This window comes from Oncorhynchus mykiss, chromosome 19, assembly GCF_013265735.2.
Source record: "Oncorhynchus mykiss isolate Arlee chromosome 19, USDA_OmykA_1.1, whole genome shotgun sequence".
In the NCBI taxonomy this organism is placed as follows: Eukaryota; Metazoa; Chordata; class Actinopteri; order Salmoniformes; family Salmonidae; genus Oncorhynchus; species Oncorhynchus mykiss.
In genome coordinates this window covers 37403712-37428639 of record NC_048583.1, presented here as the reverse complement: position 1 = coordinate 37428639, position 24928 = coordinate 37403712, and the positions used below count along the sequence as shown (strand labels likewise).

The window sequence follows — 24928 nt, the reverse complement described above, 5'->3', positions numbered from 1 at the left end:
TAATCAGGAATCGTGAAAAGACACTATGAAGACAAAACGTGACATTGGCCCCTCTCTCGCTTTCACTGTGCCGTTTCCATTCTGCCTGCCTGTCTGCCCTCGACATGCCCGTTCCAGAGATGCCCGGGTAGAGAAGTAACACTGTCACGTCGGCTCTGGTCAACTTTATGCTGATTACTCGTCTGTCTGTAGCCTTCGTTGTGGAGTATTATCAAGGTCAGAAGGGACTGCTTTATGTTATTGTGGGAGACACCCTCCTCACGCACATCCACACGCCACAACACAGGAGCAAATAAATAAATCATTTAGAATTTCAACATTTCGGTTGACAAAAATAAATATATTAGAATTGACGTATTGATGTGTTTTATCTTTAATTTACTTCAACCCAAATAATTTTTTAAAAAAAATAAAAAAAAATAAAAAAATCTTGTATAATATAAAAAGTCAAACTGATAAAAGGTACATGTTAATGAAGAGTGTGGTAGCCCAGACCATCAGAGTTTGCTGAAGTGATAGAAGAGCATGTTTTCTTTTTGCGTTAAAGCAAAATGCCCTGGTGCCTTCAACTGTCCCGACCTCAGATTTTTTTGACAAATTGGTTGTGAGGCTTTTACGACTGATGCACATATCTCAAAAATCATTTCTGCCAAGCTTCTTCTATGACCTGCCCGTGGGACATGACAAGCTCCTCGATGCGTCGCTCTATCAAACAGGATCATTCCAGGACAATGCAAATTATGACAAATTCCATCATCCCGCATTATGCGCTTTCCCACTAATCTCCCTAATTCGAGAGAATCGGAAGGGTTTCGCTGTTTCAGCTGAGGGGCATGTTTGTCTGATTGAATGATGTTGAAACTGCAACCCTCAACCCCCGTTCATTCTCCCTTTCCAGCTGTGACCACCTCTTTCAGTCATACATTGTTTCTGTCTTTTACAGAGTGGCCCATGCAAGATTTATTTACCTTTTATTCACAGTCAAAATAAAAGACTAGATTGGTCAACTCCTAACCTGCGCACCTGAAATCAAGACTCAAATGTCATCTTATATCTGGAAAATCACTTGGATGATCTTATTTGGTCAATATCAGTCAGTTCTATGTATGTCATTTATGTGTGTGTTGTTGTTGTGTATTAGTGTGTGTGTGCGAGTGTGTGTGTGTGGGGCGGGGGGGGGGGGGGGTGACACAGTGAGTGATGTCCACTCTGTCTCCCCCGTGACTTGTGGTGACACGTGAGGCTGTCTCATTGGTAAAGACGCTGGTCTGGAGAGGTAGAGGCCAGTCCTACCACATCGCCTTGTCCAGCCATCATTTACTGTAGCAGATAGGGTCCAGCCACACCAAGGTTGCACTAAAGGACCTCTGCTTAAAGCGAGTGGACAACCTGCAGTACAGTAGACATCAATACAAATACAGGCAAGAGGAATAAAAGACAAACAGGGAGAGGCAGAGAGAATGTCCCAGTGAGGATTGGTTGTGGTAGTTCCCTTTCCTTTCAAGAGATGGCAGTATGACTGCATGGAAAAGGCTGTGGTCGTAGGGGAATGAGGCTAAGCATTCTCACTGTAGGCCTACACTTTATACAGTGTGTATGGCCAGATATATTCTACCTCCTCTCAGATGTGTTATGGTCAACAACAAAATGTTTTTAACGATAAAAAATAAATCCCATACAAGTGAAGGAAAGGTGGCTTAATTAAGGTCAATGGAATGACAGAAAGGAAATAATTTTCTGGAAATAATTTGAAGGGTTTTTATGTTCAAAATGCTGTATCAATATTTCTTGCAGTTACAAATTCAGGATCTGATTAAATTCTTCAGGTCAATTTCGGTTCCTATTTTGAAAAAAAGTGTTGAACTTGTTCCTCTATCCTTCTTGGCTTTATAGTATACATTTGACTGAATATTTAATTGAATAGATACTGTATCCACTAGATATACTATTTAATATATAACATTCTAGTTATTTTTTAATTTAAGCTGTTGATAATGTATAGAATAAAACACTGAACTACGAAGTTTCGACTTAAAAATCAAACAATTACTGTATAAAAAAAACATAAAGTACTATATTTGTACTTTTCTCTTTCCCCCTAAAAGCCCAAAAAGCCCACTAACATTCTATAGTATGTGACAGATACTTACGTAATAAATTCAACCATATCAATAATACATCTGGAAAAATCCGAACATGGTTATATGTCCACAGTAACGCAGTGCTTGCTTAAAACAGGAAACGGTCTATAATTCATCCACAACACCTCTGTAAAGTGTACTCAAATGGCAATGGCTGTTGAAAGATTCGTGACCCAGGTTAAAAGTTACCGTGGCTTTGTACCGTACCCACCACCTCAATGTGAAATTCATGAAAAGGTGAGTGTCCAGAAGTCAATGGGACATAAATGCTAACTTTTCCCTGTGCCATCAATAAATCACCTTAATAAATGAAGACAAAACTGCGATGCTCATCCACCGTCGTATGATGACGACAACCTAACAATCATTTTCCACCAGAAGCACTTACTGTCACTTTGAATATAGTAAAAATATACAATTAAATATAGCAGCAACACAGTCATAGAAAGTCTAGAAATAACCAATACCACCAAAATATACAGTCTATAAAACAAACAATGGTGTAAGCCAGTTGTGGCATTCTGGAACTCACACACTAAGCAGTATATTAACCTCAAGGTGATGATTCTTGTTACTAGGGCACACTACTACTGTGCTCTTTCTGCTTATGTATGATGTATCCCTTTATCTCTCTGTCAGCACCTCTATTCAACTCTGTCTGCTGTCCTGTCTTCCTGTGTGCTTATATACAGTGTATTAGCTACATTCACAGTGTGTAGGCTAGTGCTGGGCTGTTCTGTGTTGTGGCTGTTAACCTTTATTAGACTAGATTGTACTACTCAAGTAGCCTGCCTGCATTGTGCTGTGTGGAACTATGTGCGCTAAGCCAGGTTGGTTTGTGTTTATTTTTTAACGATATAGATACTATACTGTATGTTGGCACCCACCTTGTAGTGAGTGTGCACCTGTCTACCAAACTCTAACCTTCAGAAGGAGCATTTTGTCTGTCTGTCTATCTGTCTGTGTGTGTGTCTGTCTGTGTGTCTATCTGTCTGTGTGTGTGTCTGTCTGTGTGTCTGTCTGTCTGTCTGTGTGTCTGTGTGTCTGTCTGTGTGTCTGTTCACTCCAGTCCTGTCAGCTATGCCCACTCGTCTCTGCAGGGGGAATAAACACACCCGGGCATCACTGAATATAGTTGCTAGTTACCATAGTAATAGACTGGTCATACATCTCCCATTCCTCAGACAGTGATGGGACTGGACAGCTTAGCCGTTTTTCTTTTTATGTATGCCTTTGTTACTCTGCTATTTATACCACACAATAAAACAGAGCCACTCCCATTTTACAATGCTAAAAAAGGGGACAATATTCTCGTGGAATTTCATACCAAAGAAAAACAATATTTGGAACAGTGTTTGTGATTGGATAGTAAAAATGGATTGAGGGTTTTAATATGCATCTCTGGCTTTGACATTGTTACGTAGCATTAATCAAACATCTTTTATGACATGGCTGGTCTATTCCCCTAATGTCCTCCTTTAGACTGATCAGCAGTGACAAAGCTACGAGTACATAGACTCTCACACACGCACGATGTATGACCAGTCTATTACTATGGTAACTAGCAACTATAGTGAAAAACACACACACACACACACACACACACACACACACACACACACACACACACACACACACACACACACACACACACACACACACACACACACACACACACACACACACACACACACACACACACACACACACACACACACACACACACACACACACACACACACACACACACACACACATTAAAGCCCTTAAATGAATCTGTCAAATCACATCCATACATCCTGAGTCCTGACAGCTAAATATGTGTATTCATTTTCCTTTTTCCCCCTAATATTCATCCACTGAATTTTCTATTCAATTCAATGGAGTCAATAAGTAAATAGAAATGGAGATCAGTAATTGTGTTCACTTCTCTAAGCCAATAACAAACACTAGACATGGTTTCACTGACTGTACCAGGGGAGTGGGAAAAAGGCCAACCACTACAGAAGAGAAAGCATCTCTGATCTCCAGTGACTGGCTGGGCGTGTAAGGGTCACTGCACTGGGGCATGTGGCTAGAGTGTGTGTGTGCACATGTGTGTGGAGGTCTATGCCTCTGTTCATACATTGTGTGTGTGTGAGTGTGTGAGTGTGGTATATGTGTGTGGAGGTCTATGCCTCTGTTCATACAGTGTGTGTAGGTGTGTGTGTGAGTGTGGTGTATGTGTGTGGAGGTCTATGCCTCTGTTCATACAGTGTGTGTGTGTGAGTGTGTGAGTGTGGTATATGTGTGTGGAGGTCTATGCCTCTGTTCATAGTGTGTAGGTGTGTGTGTGAGTGTGTGTGTGTGAGTGTGGTATATGTGTGTGGAGGTCTATGCCTCTGTTCATACAGTGTGTGTAGGTGTGTGTGTGAGTGTGGTATATGTGTGTGGAGGTCTATGCCTCTGTTCATACAGTGTGTGTAGGAGTGTGTGTGAGTGTGTGAGTGTGGTATATGTGTGTGCCTGCGATGGTGGTGGCTATCCTGTCCCTCCTTTCCGCGGCTTGTTTACATGAACCAAACCAGCCAGACACCAATAATACACGAAGAGTTGTTCATAGCCAATCAGGATCAGTTGTCAAGGCAGGACCCATTAATGAAGACCTGTGTGTGTGTGGGGCTGTTTCTGTGTCTGTGTCTCTGTGTGTCATGGGTAGAGAAAGGAGGGTGACAGTGGCCCAACACAGTGAGAGCCCAATGCACTGTGACAGATCCAGTCCTTCCCATGTCCTGGGCCGATATTAGCTAATATCAGCCTCCCAAACCACGTGGCCGAGGCAGGGCTGGAGTGGGCTAGGGTAGTGCTGCCTGCCTAACACAGCCTCTTCTTCCTGGAAATGACTGCTGCCACAGGCACTCAGCCTCCATGGGGTCACAACAGGGAGAGGAGGGGTGTGTGTGTGATGGTGGGGGGGATAAATAATGACCCCATCTCAGTCCCACCCAGCCCTGCTACTATCCACTACCACCCCCTCACACCCCTTGTACAAATGCCTCATCAGATCCGGTTCTGAAAAGCCAAATAAAGAATGAAAATAATATGCAAAATTGTCATTCTTTTCTGTTATCTAATGTTTTTCTCTCAATGATTTGGGTGTTTTTTATGCACAAAATCAAAAGAATTTCTGAAACTGCATCAAAACCTCGCCAAGGCATTAATGCGTTCCTTTTCAGAAATTTCAATTCTTTATCCGGAACGGAGCAGAATGGAATGGCATCAGACACCTGTAAACCACGTGTTGATGTATTTGATACCATTCCAGTGATTCCGCTCCAGTCATTACCACAAGCCCGTTCTCCACAATTAAGGTGCCACCAACCTCCTGTGTTGCACCTGCATATTGCCTTAACATGTTGGGTATTGACTGGGGTAAGCTGTGTACATTAGGTCGTGTTTACATAATTTGTCGCTCACATTTCTTGAACTGAACAAACTCAACGCTAGCGGGCAAAAACAACCTGAGAAATGGACACCATACTTCACCTCAAACTACTTTAGCTGTCGGGCAGACGAACAGTGAGTACTGGACTGTCCACTTGTCTGAAATATCATTACCAATTAATACTTTTTACTCAGACTTTTACACATTATGGACATTTACTTTACTTTGTGGATGGAATGGGAATTACTTTTTGTTTCAGTGTGAAAGTGGAACGGAAGGGGGCCTTGGGGATGCGTCTCCCACATGACCGTGGGCCTGCTGTGACTTCTACAGCACTGTCCATGGGGTTCTGCTGTGACTTCTACAGCACTGTCCATGGGGTTCTGCTGTGACTTCTACAGCACTGTCCATGGGGTTCTGCTGTGACTTCTACAGCACTGTCCATGGGGTTCTGCTGTGACTTCTACAACACTGCCATGGGGTTCTGCTGTGACTTCTACAACACTGTCCATAGGGTTCTGCTGTGACTTCTACAACACTGTCCATGGGGTTCTGCTGTGACTTCTACAACACTGTCCATGGGGTTCTGCTGTGACTTCTACAGCACTGTCCATGGGGTTCTGCTGTGACTTCTACAGCACTGTCCATAGGGCTCTGCTGTGACTTCTACAGCACTGTCCATGGGCTTCTGCTGTGACTTCTACAGCACTGTCCATAGGGCTCTGCTGTGACTTCTACAGCACTGTCCATAGGGCTCTGCTGTGACTTCTACAGCACTGTACATAGGGTTCTGCTGTGACTTCTACAGCACTGTCCATGGGGCTCTGCTGTGACTTCTACAACACTGTCCATGGGGTTCTGCTGTGACTTCTACAACACTGTCCATGGGGTTCTGCTGTGACTTCTACAACACTGTCCATAGGGTTCTGCTGTGACTTCTACAGCACTGTCCATGGGGTTCTGCTGTGACTTCTACAGCACTGTCCATAGGGCTCTGCTGTGACTTGTACAGCACTGTCCATGGGGTTCTGCTGTGACTTGTACAACACTGTCCATAGGGTTCTGCTGTGACTTGTACAACACTGTCCATAGGGTTCTGCTGTGACTTCTACAGCACTGTCCATAGGGCTCTGCTGTGACTTGTACAGCACTGTCCATAGGGTTCTGCTGTGACTTCTACAACACTGTCCATAGGGTTCTGCTGTGACTTGTACAACACTGTCCATGGGGTTCTGCTGTGACTTCTACAGCACTGTCCATGGGGTTCTGCTGTGACTTCTACAACACTGTCCATGGGGTTCTGCTGTGACTTGTACAGCACTGTCCATGGGGTTCTGCTGTGACTTCTACAGCACTGTCCATGGGGTTCTGCTGTGACTTCTACAACACTGTCCATGGGGTTCTGCTGTGACTTCTACAACACTGTCCATAGGGTTCTGCTGTGACTTGTACAGCACTGTCCATGGGGTTCTGCTGTGACTTGTACAGCACTGTCCATAGGGCTCTGCTGTGACTTGTACAGCACTGTCCATAGGGTTCTGCTGTGACTTCTACAGCACTGTCCATAGGGTTCTGCTGTGACTTGTACAGCACTGTCCATGGGGTTCTGCTGTGACTTGTACAGCACTGTCCATAGGGCTCTGCTGTGACTTGTACAGCACTGTCCATAGGGTTCTGCTGTGACTTCTACAGCACTGTCCATAGGGTTCTGCTGTGACTTGTACAGCACTATCACCGAGAGGTTCACCAGACAAATGGACTTAATTTACAAGTAAAGGTAGGGCTAAATGCAATTTAGCAATTGCATGTTAGGCTACTGTTTAATCATGAGAATAGACAACATGCCTTTGAATGCTTTAGATTTATCGATCTAGAATTTAGTTTTTAATGAGACACTTTTTGACATTTTGAACTGCATTCAGTCATTTCGATCGTTGATATGGAAATTGAATTAGAACCTTGTTTATTAAATGTGTGTAATAATATTTCAGATAATAATATTATTATGTTTGTGTGGGTTTGTGTGCGCCATACATTGGAAGAATTGTAAATCCATTGTGAAAGGCTAAGCTTGTGTTTCAAATTATTCGGATGAAATGTGGTCTTATAGCGCCACCTATCAGTTGTAACTGTGGATGCTACATTGGCCTATGGCTGAGCTGAGATGAGCAGTGTGTCATTTTATCAGATATGAAATGAAATATGCCACCATCGGAGGCTATCGCTTGTGTATCTTGGCTATATTGGTATTTATATTTGGTGCAAATTTCTGTTAACAGCATGTCAACATGTCACTCTGGTTGTTGAAGCTATCTGTTGTATGGTGAACTTAGACTTCACCAAGGTTTATTTGTGAGTAAATCTGGCTTTGATAATAGCCGGTGCCTACCCAGCCACCAACCTCACCGCACGTCACTGCCTCACACATACACACACATACTCATCCATGCGCACACAAATATACACAGACGCCCAACCCCCGTCCTCTGATTCCACCACTGTCCTCATCACAGAGACCACGTCCAGAGCAGAGACCATGTGTCAGGGCAAATATCCGTCTCCTTAAATGGGCTTGTTTTAGGGAAGACGAGGGTAAGGAGGGGGTGGAGACCCTGTTGTTGTTCTCCACTTAAATCCACCAGACCCCCAAGTGCAGTGTGTGGTGGTTGTAATTTTAGCCAGCCAGCTACTGGGACAGGACAGTTACCTCAGCCACTCTGGTGACTCACAGAGGGACAGAGACGTACGGATGCTCAGTCACTCTCACTAGGGGCCTACGTGTCCTATAATGTTTGTGTGTGAGCATGCGTGTTCATCTCTGTGTGTAACTATCTGTTTTGAACCCAGTGTACTTGTCCTGTCACTCATCTATGAGAACCATGGCTAGTCATAGGTGAATCATTATTAGACCAATGCCTGACCCTGTACTGGTGAGTCTGTGTGTAATACTAGGCTCTGGGGCATACCACCGACATGCCATTCAGGTAAGGCCTTATCGGGTATGAAAGGTGAGTGGCATGTTTGTCAAGCTCAAGATTGTACAGTTGACCCCAACGTTTGGGCAAGATGAGTACGGTCTGAGTGAGTCCGTATAGACGTACACAGATGATGTTCAGAGACGAGACAAGAAGTTAGACCTGTTTGGGACTTTAACCACAACGGTCAGTCCAAAAAGCCGTTGTGAATCACCACCTTCCAAAACAAAGTAACGTATGACTTTTTCTAGGACTCAGATATTCAACTGAGGGAAAAAACTAAAACATATTTTGATGTACGTCAACTAATTCCAGCTCCAACACAAATCCATGTATAACATCCTCCAAGGAAACTGTGGCCACTGACTGAACGAAAAGAAAAGTACCCTCATCTTCAATCTCTCGGCTGATCAAACCCTTCTAGCTGCAAAGCTCATTTTTCATCAGCTCAATTACTCGACAACTGTTTCGCTCTCTCCCCCTCCTTTTCCCCTTGCCTCCTCCTCCTCCTCGCTTCTCCTCCTCGGTTGGAAGTGATCATTTGTTCTTTTATTAGAGCTGATAACATCCCCTGCATTGTCTGCCAGCGCTCATTGGAGAGCCGCCCCTACTGTTCTAGCCTCCAGCGCTACTCCGTATTATTGGTGCATTACTTCACCCATGCCCTGCTCTTTTATCAAGCGTTTTCGAAGTAATGTTAATAGACACGAAAATGTTGACATTTATGAAGTATAGGCCGTGTTTATGAAGAAATCCATAAAGTATGACAGGGAGGCGAGGTGAAAGCGGGTGTTTTAGTATATTATGGAGAAGGGGAGAGCCGTTAGGGGCCCTGAAAGAGGCCTCCGCAAAGAGCGCACATTTATTATGGGATTATTTTTGTTGTATTAAAAATGAAGTTAAACGTTCAAATTAATCAGTACATACTGTGTATCTGTCCTCGCACGCACGCACGCACGCACGCATGCACGCACACACACGTCTGACTTGCATAGATCTTTCTGGGCCCCTGAAGCTAGACGCCTCCCTTTTAGAGTAGCTAATTACCCTCCTGTGGTAATTTAGGTGCATGTTGCCTCCACTGGCTGGCGGACTGGGTGAGGGGGGTGAGGGAGGGAGGGGTGACGGAAGAGAAGGGCGGGGGGGACAATGAGGTGTGGAAGTAAGCTCTTTATGGCTGTGAAAAATTCAGAGCAAGAACAACTTGCCATAAAACAAAGCACTTAGCTTAATATTGGCTATTGATCAAAAGCTAAGCTTTCTTTTTTCTCCCTCTCCCAACTTGAAACTCAGTCAGTCAGTCAGTCAGTCATGAAGCTCTATTGGCTCCCTAATCATCAATCAGTGAACCCTCACATATAGTGCTTCATCTTTATATGAGAGGAGGGAATCCCTCCCTATGTTCTCTTCAGATAGAACCAGAGAGCAGACAGACAGGCCTAAGTGGGAGGTTCTGTCTAACTTGACCTGTGAACTTCCACAACAAGAGGGTCAGCCTCAGCTCAGCTCATTGTTTTAACACATTTAGCCTCCCTTAAGAAGATTATTCAAATTCTACAGCCCACCACGCTTCTGCTCCTCCCTTTGACGCTAACTGCCAACGTCAGGTCCACTTTCCCCTCCATGCTTCCGAGTCCACTTTCACAATTTTCAAAATCCAATGCAAATCCTATTGCAGGCTCGCGAGAGGCTTCCGCAATATTGAATGTCACTCACAATTAGGGGAGTGAAGGAAGGGTGAGCGGTGAGCAGAGCGTTGGCCTGGCAACCTGAAGCTAACCCCGCTAGCTCCCCAAACGCTCTTCTACAATTTGATCAGTGAATATCATTACCCCACCAAATATCCCAGGGGTGCTCCATTTACCTTAACACAGGAAAGAGGATATGTTTAACAACCATTCAACTGATGCTGCTGCTGCAGCTCAGGAGTAAATCTGGCACCACTGTGTTTGCGCCTGTAATGCTGCTCCAAAGGGATTGTGATTGTGGGGAATAGAATGGGCAGCACTAAATCGAATAGGGGTGAATAAAATTTGGTTGAATGCATTCAGTTGTGTAACTGACTAGGTATCCCCTTTCCTTTCCAATTCCATTTGGGACTCCTGCTGTTAACTAGCATGCTGGTTAATGAAGGGTCAATTTTCTCCGTCTGGAAACCCGCAAGCTTAATCATCTGTTATGAGTACAAATGGGTTTTTCTTTACAAAGACGTGGATGCTACATAATATGGGACTTTTTCCTATTATTATTATGATAATGGGACAGTGTGGTTGTGGAAGCTGAGTGATACTGAGTGACTTGACTCAACAACGGAGTAATACCTGTTTTTATGACAGTTTTAAGAAAGTTTTCCTGGCATAACTTGATGGCTGTTGTAAATAGCATGGGTGGTTTCAAAAGCTGAAACCGTAGACGTTTTCTTTGATATATTCTTTATTAAAGCTGGAACTGCTCTTTTTTACACCAGTGATTGATGTGATACAACAGGGGCATTTTGGATAATTCAATTATGCAAATAATGTAGACAAAGCATGAGTCTGGAGAGAATTCGCATTAAATCACTGATAAACATCAAAATACCAAAACAGGAACAAATTGGTTGGAAGAGGAACTCTGATCTCTGGTATTGTATCTTAAGGCAGAGCAGTGACCACAATCAAATGTGTCACCCCTGAAGAAAACCCTCATTACCTATATTACTGCTAATAATATGTAACATGACCTCCAAGCAGAAACTAATCAAGGATGTAACAGAAAACGCATAAACAAACCACAAATTCAATTATTGTCCCTTCTTTGTGAGCCTCCCGGTTGATTTCACCTTAACGATGGTAACCAAAACACACCCAAAGGGCCTGCCGCGACGGCATCGTAAAGGTTAACATATTCTGTACATCAGCAGCGCAGATAGGGATCTGTCAGATTGCCAGGTGATATCAACAGTTAGTCTGAGATTAGGGAGAGAGAAAGTGGAGCAGACAGACAGACAGAACGGTCCAACATCTATCACACGCCACCACGTCAAGCGTTTCTTCCCATGACACTCTCTGGTCTACCACCAGTCCTGCTCCCAGTCCTAGTCAGATCTAGCATGCCCAGTGTGCCAGGCCTGTCAGGAGCCATGTGCTGTCCCTCACACTGGCCACTTTAGCATTCTGCCATATTCAGCCTACTGTCATTGTCAGTGCTAACCCTCAAACTGGCCATTCCAGCCTACTGCCTTATTCAGTGGGTGTCAACAGCCACATGGAAGGGATTTAACAACAGGCCCAAAACTTCAAACAATAGACTTCACCAAACAACGTATTGCCATAAAGCAAGACAATGCAATCATTCCTAAATTAAACTTGAATAATTTCTCTCTGTGTGACTGTTACATCAAACTGACAACTTCTTCAGGGGAAATAATTAAGACCACAGAATATTTAATATAATTTGAGCTGTTCTTCCCCTCCCCCTTTCTTTAATAGGATCCCACTCATTATCTCCTAAAGTGGGATAGAGGGGGGGTTGAGGGAGGTGGTTTTGGTCTCAGACTGCCTCTCCTCTGTCAGTCTAAAGTGCATTCAAAAGTATTCAGACCGCTTCTCTTCTTCCCCATTTTGTTACGTTACACCCTTATTCTAAAATGGATTCAAAAAAAGAAGAATTCTCCTCAATCTACACACAATACCCCTACACTCTTTTTGTACTGCACTGTTGGTTAAGGGCTTGTAAGTAAGCATTTCACGTTAAGGTCTACACTTGCTGAATTTGGCGCATGTGACAAATAAAGTTTGATTTGATTTGAATGACAAGAAAAAAACGTTTTTTAGACATATTTGCAAATGTATTAAAAATAAAAAACGGAAATACCTAATTTACATAAGAATTCATACCCTTTGCTATGAGACTCGGAATTGAGCTCAGGTGCATCCTGTTTCAGTTGGTCATCCTTGAGATGTTTCTACAACTTAATTGGAGTCCACCTGTGGTAAATTCAATTGATTGGACATGATTTGGAAAGGCACACACTTGTCTATATAAGGTCCCACAGTTTACAGTGCATGTCAGAGCAAAAACCAAGCCATGAGATTGAAGGAATTGTCCGTAGAGCTCCGAGACAGAACTGTGTCGAGGCACAGATCTGGGTAAGGGTACCAAAACATTTCTGCAGCATTGAAGGTCCCCAAGAACACAGTGCCTACATCATTCTTAAATGGAAGAAGTTGGAACCACCAAGACTCTTCCTATAGCTGGCCGCCCGGCCAAACTGAGCAATCGGGGGAGAAGGGCCTTGGTATGGGAGGTGACCAAGAATCTGATGGTCATGTTGACAGAGCTCCAGAGTTCCTATGCGGAGATGGGAGAACCTTCCAGAAGGACAACCATCTCTGCAGCACGGAAGCCACTCCTCAGTATAAGGCACATGGCAGCCTGCTTGGAGTTTGCCAAAAGGCACCTAAAGACTCTCAGACCATGAGAAACAAGAGAAAGAGAAACAAGAGAAACTCTGGTCTCATGAAACCAATATTTAACTCATTGGCCTGAATGTCAAGCGTCACATCTGGAGGAAACCTGGCACCATCCCTACAGTGAAACATGGTGGTGGCAGCATCATGCTGTGGGGATGTTTTTCAGCGGGAGGGACTGGGAGACTAGTCAGGATCGAGGGAAAAATGAACGGAACAAAGTACAGAGAGATCCTTGATGAAAACCTGCTCCAGAGCACTCAGGACCTCAGACCGGGGAAAAGGTTCACCTTCTAACAGGACAACCCTGAGCACACAGCCAAGACAACGCAGGAGTGGCTTCGGGACAAGTCTCAATTTCCTTGAGTGGCCCAGCCAGAGCCCAGACTTGAATCTGATCGAACATCTCTGGAGAGACCTGAAAATAGATATGCAGTGACGGTCCCCATCCAACCTGACAGAGTTTGAAAGTATCTGCAGAGAAGAATGGCAGAAACTCCCCAAATTCAGGTGTGCCAAGCTTGTAGCATCATTCCCAAGAAGACTTGAGGCTGTAATCGCTGCCAAAGGTGTTTCAACAAATTATTGAGTAAAGGGTCTGAATACTTATGTAAATGTGATATTGAAGTTTTCATTTTTTATTTAATTTTTTTTTAAACTGTTTTGCTTTGTCATTATGGGGTATTGTGTGTAGATTGATGAGGGGAACACAACAATTTAATCAATTTCAGAATAAAGCTATAACGTAACAAAATGTGTACTAAGTCTGAATACTTTCCGAATGCACTATATATTGTTGACGCGACCCCAATGCTAGGCTATATTGTCACGGCAACATTCGCCACCACGGCAACAGCAGATTCTCATTAAGGCGTGAGTTGTGGGGCAACACATCTGCATGCTCATAGCGAGGGCCTAATTGTACCAATATGTAAAATCCTCCCCCTAAAACACAGTGATGTTGCATCACATCCGGCCGTGATTGGGAGTCCCATAGGGCGGCGCACAATTGGCCCAGCATCGTCCGGGTTCGGCCGGGGTAGGCCGTCATTGTAAATAAGAATTTGTTCTTAACGGACTTACCGAGTTAAATAAACGTTAAATAAAAAAAAAATTAAAATGTTGTTCATATATTTGTGTTCTATTTGAACCAGTATAGCATGGAGGTAGAGTCAGCAGGCTGAGAGACAAGCTAATGTCTTTGGGATCATTCTACAGAGTTCAGTGCAAACAAATCCGATTTCATTGTTTTCTGGGGAAATTGCTTTGGATTTTGAATGATCAGGAATAATCACATTAAGAGAGACAAATGCTTCTGTTGTTTAAAGGTGAAATTACATAACTGTTAGTTTGTATGTCACTAAGGGTCTACGGTACAAGCGTAGGCTCTGAGCGTAGTATTAGAGTAGGATAAAAGAATACACATCCTGCACTACATGCTTATCCAAGGCTCATTTAACAATCTGAGGCTTGAATTATTCATGTCAATAATAACAGCTATAACTTTATTGATCCCCTAAAATGTCTGAACCTTCTTATCCTTCTATGAGATCAACAACAGTGTGCACAGCATGATATCATTACTCTGTAAGTTATCCCCAACACTCAACAGTTCTACCTCAACCATCCATCCATACACACGTGTTCTTACTCATCGGAGGTTTTGGATGGGAGATCAAGGTCGTTGTGGATGAGATGGACACTTTCCTTGTTGACAGTAACTTGACAAGTGTAATCCCCAGTACAGAGTGGGTAAACAGACAGCACCAGCCGCCCACGCAACCACGGATACACTCACTTCCTGTGTTCTCTCCTGTTGAGCTGAGTCGGTGTGTTTAAACAATAAGAAAAAACCTTCCATCCTACAAACTTCACACACGAATGCGGATGTAGATAGACACGCGTATACACACACCCACATACACAAGGCTACATTCTCCAAACTTTACAAAAGTGCAGACAAATACACACTCTCAGACTATAAACTTCAGTGAAATCACAGCTTTGTATCCTAGTCGGATTTCAAAGGCTATGTATTTGTTTCTAGTTCCTCGTCAGACTCAAACAACAAAGTTGTAGCTAGTTATAATGATCCCTGGAATGATCAACCATTCTTATCGATTTGTCTTTCACTGAGAGTTCTCTATGCACCACTCTGCTCCTTGTAAGCCCCTAGAAACACAAGACTGTCTTTCCCCATCTAGCCACTTAGCCATCAGTCTCCCTCCTAACCTCTTGATGCTTGTTAGTCCCCAGTATAAATCTAAAGAGGCACACATATATCCCCAACCCAACCACCACACCCCCTCTCCATGTTTCTACTAAGTTCCTTGGAATCTAAAAGACCCAACCCAGCCATCCATCCCACCACCCTCCCCTCCATCTCCCCTCCCGTAGGGGTCTCTTACCCTGAGGGCCTGGCTGTAGGGCCCGATGTTGGCGGGAGCCCAGTGGGACAGGCTCTGGACATGAAGAGCCTCTCTGTGGTGAAAGGTAGCCTCCTGCTGGGCCTCCTGTGGCTCCGGGGGCCAGTCGTGGAGCAGACAGTCCATCTGGAGGAGCTGACCGGCAGGTAGAGGTGCCTGGACACACACCCTTGAGAGGTGGAGGGAGGGATAAAGATGAGGGGAGGACATGAATGAACAGAGCCTGATGATATGACCTGTACACTCATCAACTGTTTACTGACAGTGAAGGATTTAGTGAGGATATGTGATTGTCTCTGCTTTTTGGGTGAGGGGTCAGTCTAAGGGTGCTAAATAGTCTGTATGCTCTTCTCCTTATCCCCTGTCCTTCATCTGCTCTGATCTAAGAACGCAGGAAAGGTGTGTGTAAATAACATTAATACGAGGTAGGAGACAGGGAGGGGAAACCGCTCTAGACAATATAGAGGCAGCCTACTGGTCCATTATGGTACCTGGCAGGGGGGTTTACGCCAAAGTGGGTGGTGTAGACTTTGTTGAGTGAAATGAAGTCCTCCATGTTCCTCACATACAGGTGAACCAGAACAATATGCTTCAGCTGCCAGCCTCTCCTCTCCAGCTCAGCTACACAGGACAAAGACACCGATTACAGATACGCACACAAATATTTGTCATTGTAGGGAGAACACAACCTGTTTAGGTTGCTAAATGATTGTGGTGATACTTGGGAATGCACATTGAGCTATGTTTACCTTGACATAGTTCTGAGAGTCATATTTTTTTTTCATCCCATGCATTGTACACATCTCCCTTAAAGAGCACAGGGATGGCAGGGGGCTTGAAGCAAGGCCTTTCTCCCCCTTATAATATGATTTGGCATCAAGTTTGTTTTCCTTTGCCGACACTGGCATCTCAGAGTACTTCACACACTTCGCCCTCATACAAAGAGGTTCTCCATTAAATATTAACTCCTTTAATATTGTCTCTGCGCTCTGAAGGCTGTTCAGCCGCATACCACGATTAAATATGCTTTTCATCTTTCTACCCTTTTTCTCCCCCCCAATTCAGATGCACTATTAAAGTGTGCACTTTTAGAAAAAGTTCTGCAGGGCGAAAAAGAGCTAACCCACACAGCGTGCCTGTGTAAGTGTGTGAGAATGAGTGTCTGTTTGAAGAGGAGCGGGGTGTGCTCCGCTCTGGGTTCATTTAAAGCGTCTGTCCATTCCGTCCCTGTGATGGACAAAGCAGCTGACACGTGGGCCTCTTTAACGCTTTGCCTCCCAAACTTAAAAAGAGCATTTGTGAATACAGAGCTGATCGCTCCCCTGCTTTTTGCTCAGGCCCAGCCTGCCGCACCTCTTCAAGTGCATTTTGCTAACACAACAAGGAGAAAGAAAGGTGTCCTGGGAACAAAGGAGTTTTCCCCCTTTGTTTTCTCAATTGTCTGGTTTGAGGGTTAAACCTCGCAAAGGGGTTACAGAGCACTGTCCACCACTCCAATATCCCAAGCACCAACCACCCCAATATCCCAAGCACCAACCACCCCAAAGCCCAAGCACCAACCACTCCAATATCCCAAGCACCAACCACTCCAATATCCCAAGCACCAACCACTCCAATATCCCCAGCACCAACCACTCCAAAGCCCAAGCACCAACCACTCCAATATCCCAAGCACCAACCACTCCAATATCCCAAGCACCAACCACTCCAATATCCCAAGCACCAACCACTTAATGCATTCTATATTCCTGATATCACCTCTAGTAAAAGCAGTCCGGAACCTTCTCTTCCTTCAATAGTTATAAATGTTTATTTGATTGAAGCGAACATAGATTATTTAGGGTTAGGGCATTAGTCTGAGTGTGTGACTTATCACTAGAGTTCCTGAGAACCTAAAGAATTTTCAAGTAGGCTTGGGAACGTTTTACAAGTCTGTTTTTTGAACCTGTGATGCACTAGTTTGCAGCATCAGAGTTACAAACTAGTTTGCAGTCAGTATACTTCCCCCCTGTTTTGATGTACTGAATTGCACCTTGTAGCAGAGTGAATGCTGTATTGGTCTGACTCTGGATCCCTGGGTCTGGGCTGTGAAGCCCGGTGATGCCTGAGATCCACTGGTAGCCCCTGGAGCTTTTAGGTGAGCAGGACGGGAAGTCTGGAGGGAGAGATATGTTTTGGAAGATATGAAGAGTATTTTTAACAGCAAAATCATATGTGTACGACAGCTAAGTAATACTTCATTCAGAATTATGGACAGTATGGACCGTAATAAAACATGTCATTCCTAAACCGTCATAAATGTATGCTCTTAGAACGACAGCTCTTGTCAAGTGATCACTCAAAAGAGCTAGCATAATAACACTGGTCACATGACACAGAGCACGCACGCACACGTACACACACACACACACACACACACACACACACACACACACACACACACACACACACACACACACACACACACACACACACACACACACACACACACACACACACACACACACGCCTCACCACGGCCCCGATGACAACTAAGGTCACCATTTGATGTAAATTCTTCCTGGATGTCTTCAGCTTGATCAGCCTCCTCAGTCATCTTTTCAATGACACTCTGGCAAGGACAACTACCGAGGGGCAAAGCACTCGCCATCGGGCCCTGCAGTAAAACACCAGCAGGGGATACATCAAGCCAAACAGACACAGCCCCAAAATCACATAACTACACACAACCAGCGCAAACAACCAAACAGAGCACAATTTGTTTTTTCAATAAGCCGTCACTACACAGGATAGGCTATGTATGTCACTATGTTTCTGACGAGGGCCTAGCCACAAATAACTTCAAGGTGAATGAATATGAAACAACATGCTAACATATTCATGAATTACACCAAGCAGGGAGGGGCGGCAGGCGGATGGATTTTCTGATACTGTAAATTCAATCATGCCGGCTGTCACTCTTCTTGACTCCTAGCTTTGCTTTGACATGCTTTGGGTTTCACCACACTGGTGTTTTATTCATTTGTTTATTTACAACTTTGCCTCCATACCCTCTTCTTAAATAAAAAATAAAAACATTAGCATTCTCAACGGCGTACATATTACCTGCCAAATTCCACCAGGGCGTAAAACATTTAAATACATATTTCAAATGTTCTTAGCAACTAATCCCCCCTCCCCCTTCACCCCCACCTTCCTGCTGTCAGCTGCATTTGGCCATATGATAATCAAATTAATTATACTGCAGCCCCTCTCGGTTGCTGCCTACACAGGGAGGGAAAACTGAGGGGCAAATGATGGAGGGCCGTGATGTCCCCACCCCCTGTGTTGCCCACCGCCCGCCCCAGTGCCGTCTCCTCTAGTCCTCTAGTGCTGGTGTCAGGGCTGATCTGTCACCCTGATGGAAAGAGCTTTGGACTGCAGCATGAGGGCAGGTTCTCCTCTCCCCTGAGTCCCAGGCCCAGGGAATCTCCCTGCTCTTCCCTCAAACAGCGACCCGGGGGGGTTGTGTGTGTGTGTGTGTGTGGGGGGTAGAAAATACATAGCTGTAGGTATGAAGGATGGAAGCTGGAGGGTCACCGGGGTTGAAGGGTATGATTTCTGTCCATAATAACACACACAAACACACACAAAAACCATACCCTGGAGCACTGGCCTGCTAGGGGCCGCTCCCACCCGTGTGACCCCTGTGACCCCTGTGATCCCCTGTGAACCCCCGGTGTTCCCCCTCACACACAAACATACACACAGATTAATGCAGCTCGTACAGCTCCTCTCCTCTACGAGATAAAACTCTCATCCTCTTTGTTCCAAGTTGGTTCTTTCGCTCACCATTCTTTAATGGTTTTCTTTATTACAAATACAATGCATAGAGTAACTGATGAAGATGCTGTTGTTTACTAAGCTTGTTGCTTTTATTTAGTTTCCCGCCTTTCTCTTAGTCACTGGTTGTAGGCTCCAATCCGCTAAGATAATTAGTGGCGACCAGACCAGACCACTGTAATACTGTTCAACGGAGGGGCTGTTGTGTTACACACAACCTTATCTGACATCATAGTTAACTGTGTAGACCTAGGTTGACCAAATCTAAGGATACATACACTTCTTAGTCCTCTTCTACCCTACCAGACCAGATGCAGCCAGAAGGAAACCAACGAGAACAACGTTGCAAGGTGAAAAGTGACATGAGTCAATCCAATGTGTTGCATGGGTACATACAGTCAATGTGCAAAAAGCCAGGGCATTATCCCTATGACTTTATCCCCCCACCTTAACTCACCTCTACCATTCCTTACTCCGCTCCATCCCCCCATCCCTCTATCCCCCCACCGTGTTTGCTTAACCAGCTACCGGAATCCTAAATGCCTTCATTTGAGCAGACATGTTTATTAAGCCAGGCCTAGTTTCAGGCAGGAGTGAATATTGCAGATGTCAAAGTAGGCCATGTGGGGCCAGAGGAGAGAGCGGTGGAGAGATGGGAGGGAGACCCTCTAGAGGCTGATCTCTCCCCTGCCCCACAGTGCTTCCCATCCTTATCACGTATCAAAAAAGCAACTATTAGGGACTGTTCGATTCTATTTATTTTGTTTATGAGTGACTTCTGTATCAATGGTGGGCAAGACAAATGTATTTATGTTAATATCCTTAATATTATAAAGTAAAACATTGAATTGCATTTACAACTTCAACTGAAACAACTAAACGCCGACACAAAAATAGCCTAACTCTGCAAGAAGGAAGACTTACATTCACCTTGTCCTCTGTGTGCATCATGCTGAAGTGCAGGTAGCCAACCGGAGCAAAGGCATCTGCAGAGTGGATCACTGTCTCCATAGCATCACTGCAGAAAGATGAAAAAACTATTATTAGTATATACTTTCTTGTCTGTACATTCATTTCAAGAAAGATACAACTTGCAATGCTGGACTTACATAACAAGTCTCTTCTTGAACAGAGGACAATCGAGAGTAAATGTCTCGTACTCGCCCCCTTCTCCACAGACATGGACTCCATACTTCTCAGAAAGCTGTCCAACAAAAACAACATGTTCATAATCATTTCATTTTAAGATCCAGCCTAAAAGCCATCACTTTACTCTAAATCTAAATGTTTGAAACACTAGCCAAAACATCACTGTTGGTCATATATTGAGTCTTTAGATTAAACTCAATGCTGCTAAGAAAGCAGTAACAGTTTGAAAGCAGACCACTCTTTAGTGAGTTCATTCAAGGTGACATAAGTATATAACAAAGCCAGATCCAGCTTGGTGAGGTAATGCTCTGACCTGAGTTAGATAGGGCTCCATGTCAGCCAGAGGTTTCCCCAAGTGTTTCTCAGGATCCAGCCCTGCACACGCGAGCGTGCGCCACACACACACACACACACACACACACACACACACACACACACACAGACACACACAGACACACACAGAGAAGAGAGAGAGGGAGGCCTGATCAGGGACAGAGAACAGTGATTGAAGATGACAGGCGCTGATGCTTTACGGGCAGTCACACAGACACACACGTAAACCTCCACACTGGATCTATTTATTTGACTTTGCAAGTAGTGTACACAGATCTCTCCGGGTAAGGGTAACAGTTTTCAGTCTCAGCGGGGCGAAAAGAGAGAAGCACCCCTCATCTGGTTCCCTTTGATAACCTAAACTCTGAGAGAGGGAGAGAAAGGGAGAGAGAGATCCTGTTTATTTGCCTTCCCACTCTCCTTCCTCTTACACGGTGCATGGAACTGACTCACAGGCCCTCAGCTTTGTGTGGGGCAGCAGAGAGAAAAACAGGAGGAATAGTGCTGTGTCTGTTCACCCAGCCAGTACCCACCAGTGCCACATTCCAAGAACCCCATTACCTCTTACTTCAGTCTCTTCGTCCTCATTTTACTTCAGATCAAAGCTTAGAGAAGAAAAAGGCCCCACCTTTGAATGTATAAGCCAGGCAGTCACTCAATTCTTAGAGGTCCCAACATTAGCCAGTAATAGCCACCATGGCCGTATTAATGGCTTAGCATGTCAATTAAGTTGCAGTACTTGTGCATTAAGGGCACTAACAGTCTGTGTTCCACTCTAAGTGTCTATGGTTTTACTCTCTGCGTGACACAAAATCCTGCGTCCACCTGTCAAACTTTTTCTGATATCTGTTCCTGATGAAGCCTCCTTTCCGACCTTTAGGTCTTTGATGAGGAGGCTGATGAGGCCACACGATATCTCCTGAGAACAAACAACTCTGATCCTCAAGTAAACAAACAAGCTACTTATGGTATCACCCCAGGTGACCCTACTTGCTCTTAACCTCAAACAGCCAATGAGACAGCGTGTAACTCAACAGACACAACAAAAACATACAGCCAATGAGACAGCATGTAACTCAGCAGACACAACAAAGACAAACAGCCAATGAGACAGCATGTAACTCAGCAGACACAACAGAGACAAACAGCTGAACATCAGACGGGAGAAAAGGTGAAACCAGGTGAACACCGTGACCAAGGAGGCTTCATATAAATGATCCTAATGTGGTTTCCTGTTCATGCTAGAGCCTCAGCCAATCCAATCTAGCTAGCCTATCTGATTCTATAGCCATGGAGACTACCATAGACAAGACTAGCAAGGCTATGTTCAGCTTCATGTGACTGAGAGGCTTTTTGGTGGCTCACTTAGTTTCACCCATATCCAATGTCTTCTCAGTGTGGCTTTTCATACACAGTCTGACACATTAACAAACAAGTAATTACCTACAGTATAACAAACTGATATGCTATTTTGACATAAGTGCCAACACAACAAACACCATAGTATTCTGTTCCGATATATTTGGTTATCAAAACCTCAAAACATTCATTATCCTATTCAAATGTATTTAATCCTGCTCATTTACAAGTTTCTATGCAATTAGAAGGCAAAACTTAATCATAACATGAGAAACTATATTCTCTTTCTGTCCGGACAACCTCAAAAAGGTCAAGGTTCGATTCCACGGTAGCTCTGGGGAGGGGCAATGCAGCATCCCCAAGTGGGTTTCAAGTTAAGCCTCAACTAGGCCTCCCAAGCCTCCAATGGTCTGGCGATGTGAAGGAGCGAGGGAAGAGCAGGGGGGAGGGATGGAAGGAGAGAATGAGCCAGGCCCTTGTTCTCCACCCAGGGGAGCTGTGGCCTTAATTAGTATGAGAATATCTAATCTCGTCACCCTCTCATCTTAACCCCGCACAAAGGTAATAAGAGAAAAAGCATTAAAATTCAATCCCATTTAAATATCCTTTTTAATTAGTCATGCCTTTTAACAAATTTTAATGATTGGCTTCAAATTGCTGAGAGGATGTCGCTTTTTTAATGTGTTCATTAACTTTGCCTAGCCTTAAATAATATATGATACATGATTTGATATTTACAGGGAGGGAGGTGGCAAGCGCTTAGGGATGTGCGTGACAGGAATGCGTGATAATATACCATACAGGATATAACTATTCAGACTTGTGATGCCAATCTTCCAATGACATAAAAGTAGTTTCATCTTTATGAAATTCCCCCAGTGAATGAATAATGGCAACAGAATCTGTAGAAGATCTGTTTATCTTCGACTTGCTGAACCATAAGATAGGCCTAACTGAATACTGGACACGTTTTGTGAGTGTCACTCAGTGGCTACGTACTGTGAGCCCAGCCCACCACATTGTTACTGTTAGCTTCATCCAGCAATCTTTACACTGCACTCATTTACATGGTCTTCACATCCCCATCTCCTCTCAACCTGTTTTACAACCTGACCTAAACCCAATTACATAACCTCATTATGCCACATTAAACCCAAATAAGCCCACTAGAAGCTGCCATTTGTCTGCCGCCAGAGACAGGTTGGCCACACTTTAAGAGAGGGAAGCTTTCCTGGGAGACAAAAGGAATAGCTGGCCCTTAAAAGGCTTTTTATCCCGTATTATCCTATAAAACCGCAATTAAATTCAGTGAACTTTTCAAAGCAGAGAGTGGAGTAATGAGGAAACGCGTTTTAAGGGGTACAGTGTTCACAAAATCACTCTGCCAAAGCTTGAAATTAGTGTGGAAAAAGAGCGGTTTTGCCGTATTTGAACAATGACGTCAGTAATATACTCAAGACTATCATAGTGACATGTAAAAATTTGCAAATGCTGTATAAAAATGTGTGTTCTGTAAATGTATTGATGGTTATGCTGTACACAAAAAATAGTATGGAAAGGACACTATCATATCCATTACTACCTGCTTATTAGACTACTACAACAAAAACTTTTGAAATGATGCATAATAAACTGATCTTTGAAACAAAATGTTTGAAAAAAAAGGCAGTGTTAACAGAAAGGGGGTTCTCACTCTTTACTGAACTCTGCTTGTGGGTCTCTCTTAGACCTACAGTGGGGCAAAAAAGTATTTAGTCAGCCACCAATTGTGCAAGTTCTCCCACTTAAAAAGATGAGAGAGGCCTGTAATTTTCATCATAGGTACACTTCAACTATGACAGACAAAATGAGAAAAAAAATCCAGAAAATCACATTGTAGGATTTTTAATGAATTTATTTGCAAATGATGGTGGAAAATAAGTATTTGGTCAATAACAGAAGTTTATCTCAATACTTTGTTATATACCCTTTGTTGGCAATGACAGAGGTCAAACGTTTTCTGGAAGTCTTCACAAGTTTTTCACACACTGTTGCTGGTATTTTGGCCCATTCCTCCATGCAGATCTCCTCTAGAGCAGGGATGTTTTGGGGCTGTTGCTGGGCAACATGGACTTTCAACTCCCTGCAAAGATTTTCTATGGGGTTGAGATCTGGAGACTGGCTAGGCCACTCCAGGACCTTGAAATGCTTCTTACGAAGCCACTCCTTCGTTGCCCGGGCGGTGTGTTTGGGATCATTGTCATGCTGAAAGACCCAGCCACGTTTCGTCTTCAATGCCCTTGCTGATGGAAGGAGGTTTTCACTCAAAATCTCACGATACATGGCCCCATTCATTCTTTCCTTTACACGGCTCAGTCGTCCTGGTCCCTTTGCAGAAAAACAGCCCCAAAGCATGATGTTTCCACCCCCATGCTTCACAGTAGGCATGCTGTTCATTGGATGCAACTCAGCATTCTTTGTCCTCCAAACACGACGAGTTGAGTTTTTACCAAAAAGTTATATTTTGGTTTCATCTGACCATATGACATTCTCCCAATCTTCTTCTGGATCATCCAAATGCTCTCTAGCAAACTTCAGACGGGCCTGGACATGTACTGGCTTAAGCAGGGGGACACGTCTGGCACTGCAGGATTTGAGTCCCTGGCGGCGTAGTGTGTTACTGATGGTAGGCTTTGTTACTTTGGTCCCAGCTCTCTGCAGGTCATTCACTAGGTCCCCCCGTGTGGTTCTGGGATTTTTGCTCACAGTTCTTGTGATCATTTTGACTCCACGGGGTGAGATCTTGCGTGGAGCCCCAGATCGAGGGAGATTATCAGTGGTCTTGTATGTCTTCCATTTCCTAATAATT

The 24928-nt window shown here is 44.1% G+C and overlaps 1 protein-coding gene across 3 annotated transcripts in view; it reads right to left on the bottom strand.

The window, feature by feature from the left end:
- Positions 1-24928, bottom strand: part of dph6 (diphthamine biosynthesis 6) — a 90245-nt gene that overhangs the window by 35017 nt on the left and 30300 nt on the right. For 2 of the 3 annotated variants that reach the window (XM_036954735.1, XM_036954737.1), the window contains exons 6-12: positions 20702-20763; positions 20349-20443; positions 20164-20257; positions 17932-18073; positions 17450-17572; positions 15909-16038; positions 15400-15586 (exon numbers count right to left, since the gene is read on the bottom strand). In XM_036954735.1, the coding sequence (XP_036810630.1) occupies positions 15400-15586; positions 15909-16038; positions 17450-17572; positions 17932-18073; positions 20164-20257; positions 20349-20443; positions 20702-20763 (833 nt within the window). The remainder of the gene's footprint in view (positions 1-15399; positions 15587-15908; positions 16039-17449; positions 17573-17931; positions 18074-20163; positions 20258-20348; positions 20444-20701; positions 20764-24928) is intronic. The other variant, XM_036954736.1, reaches the window with a different exon arrangement.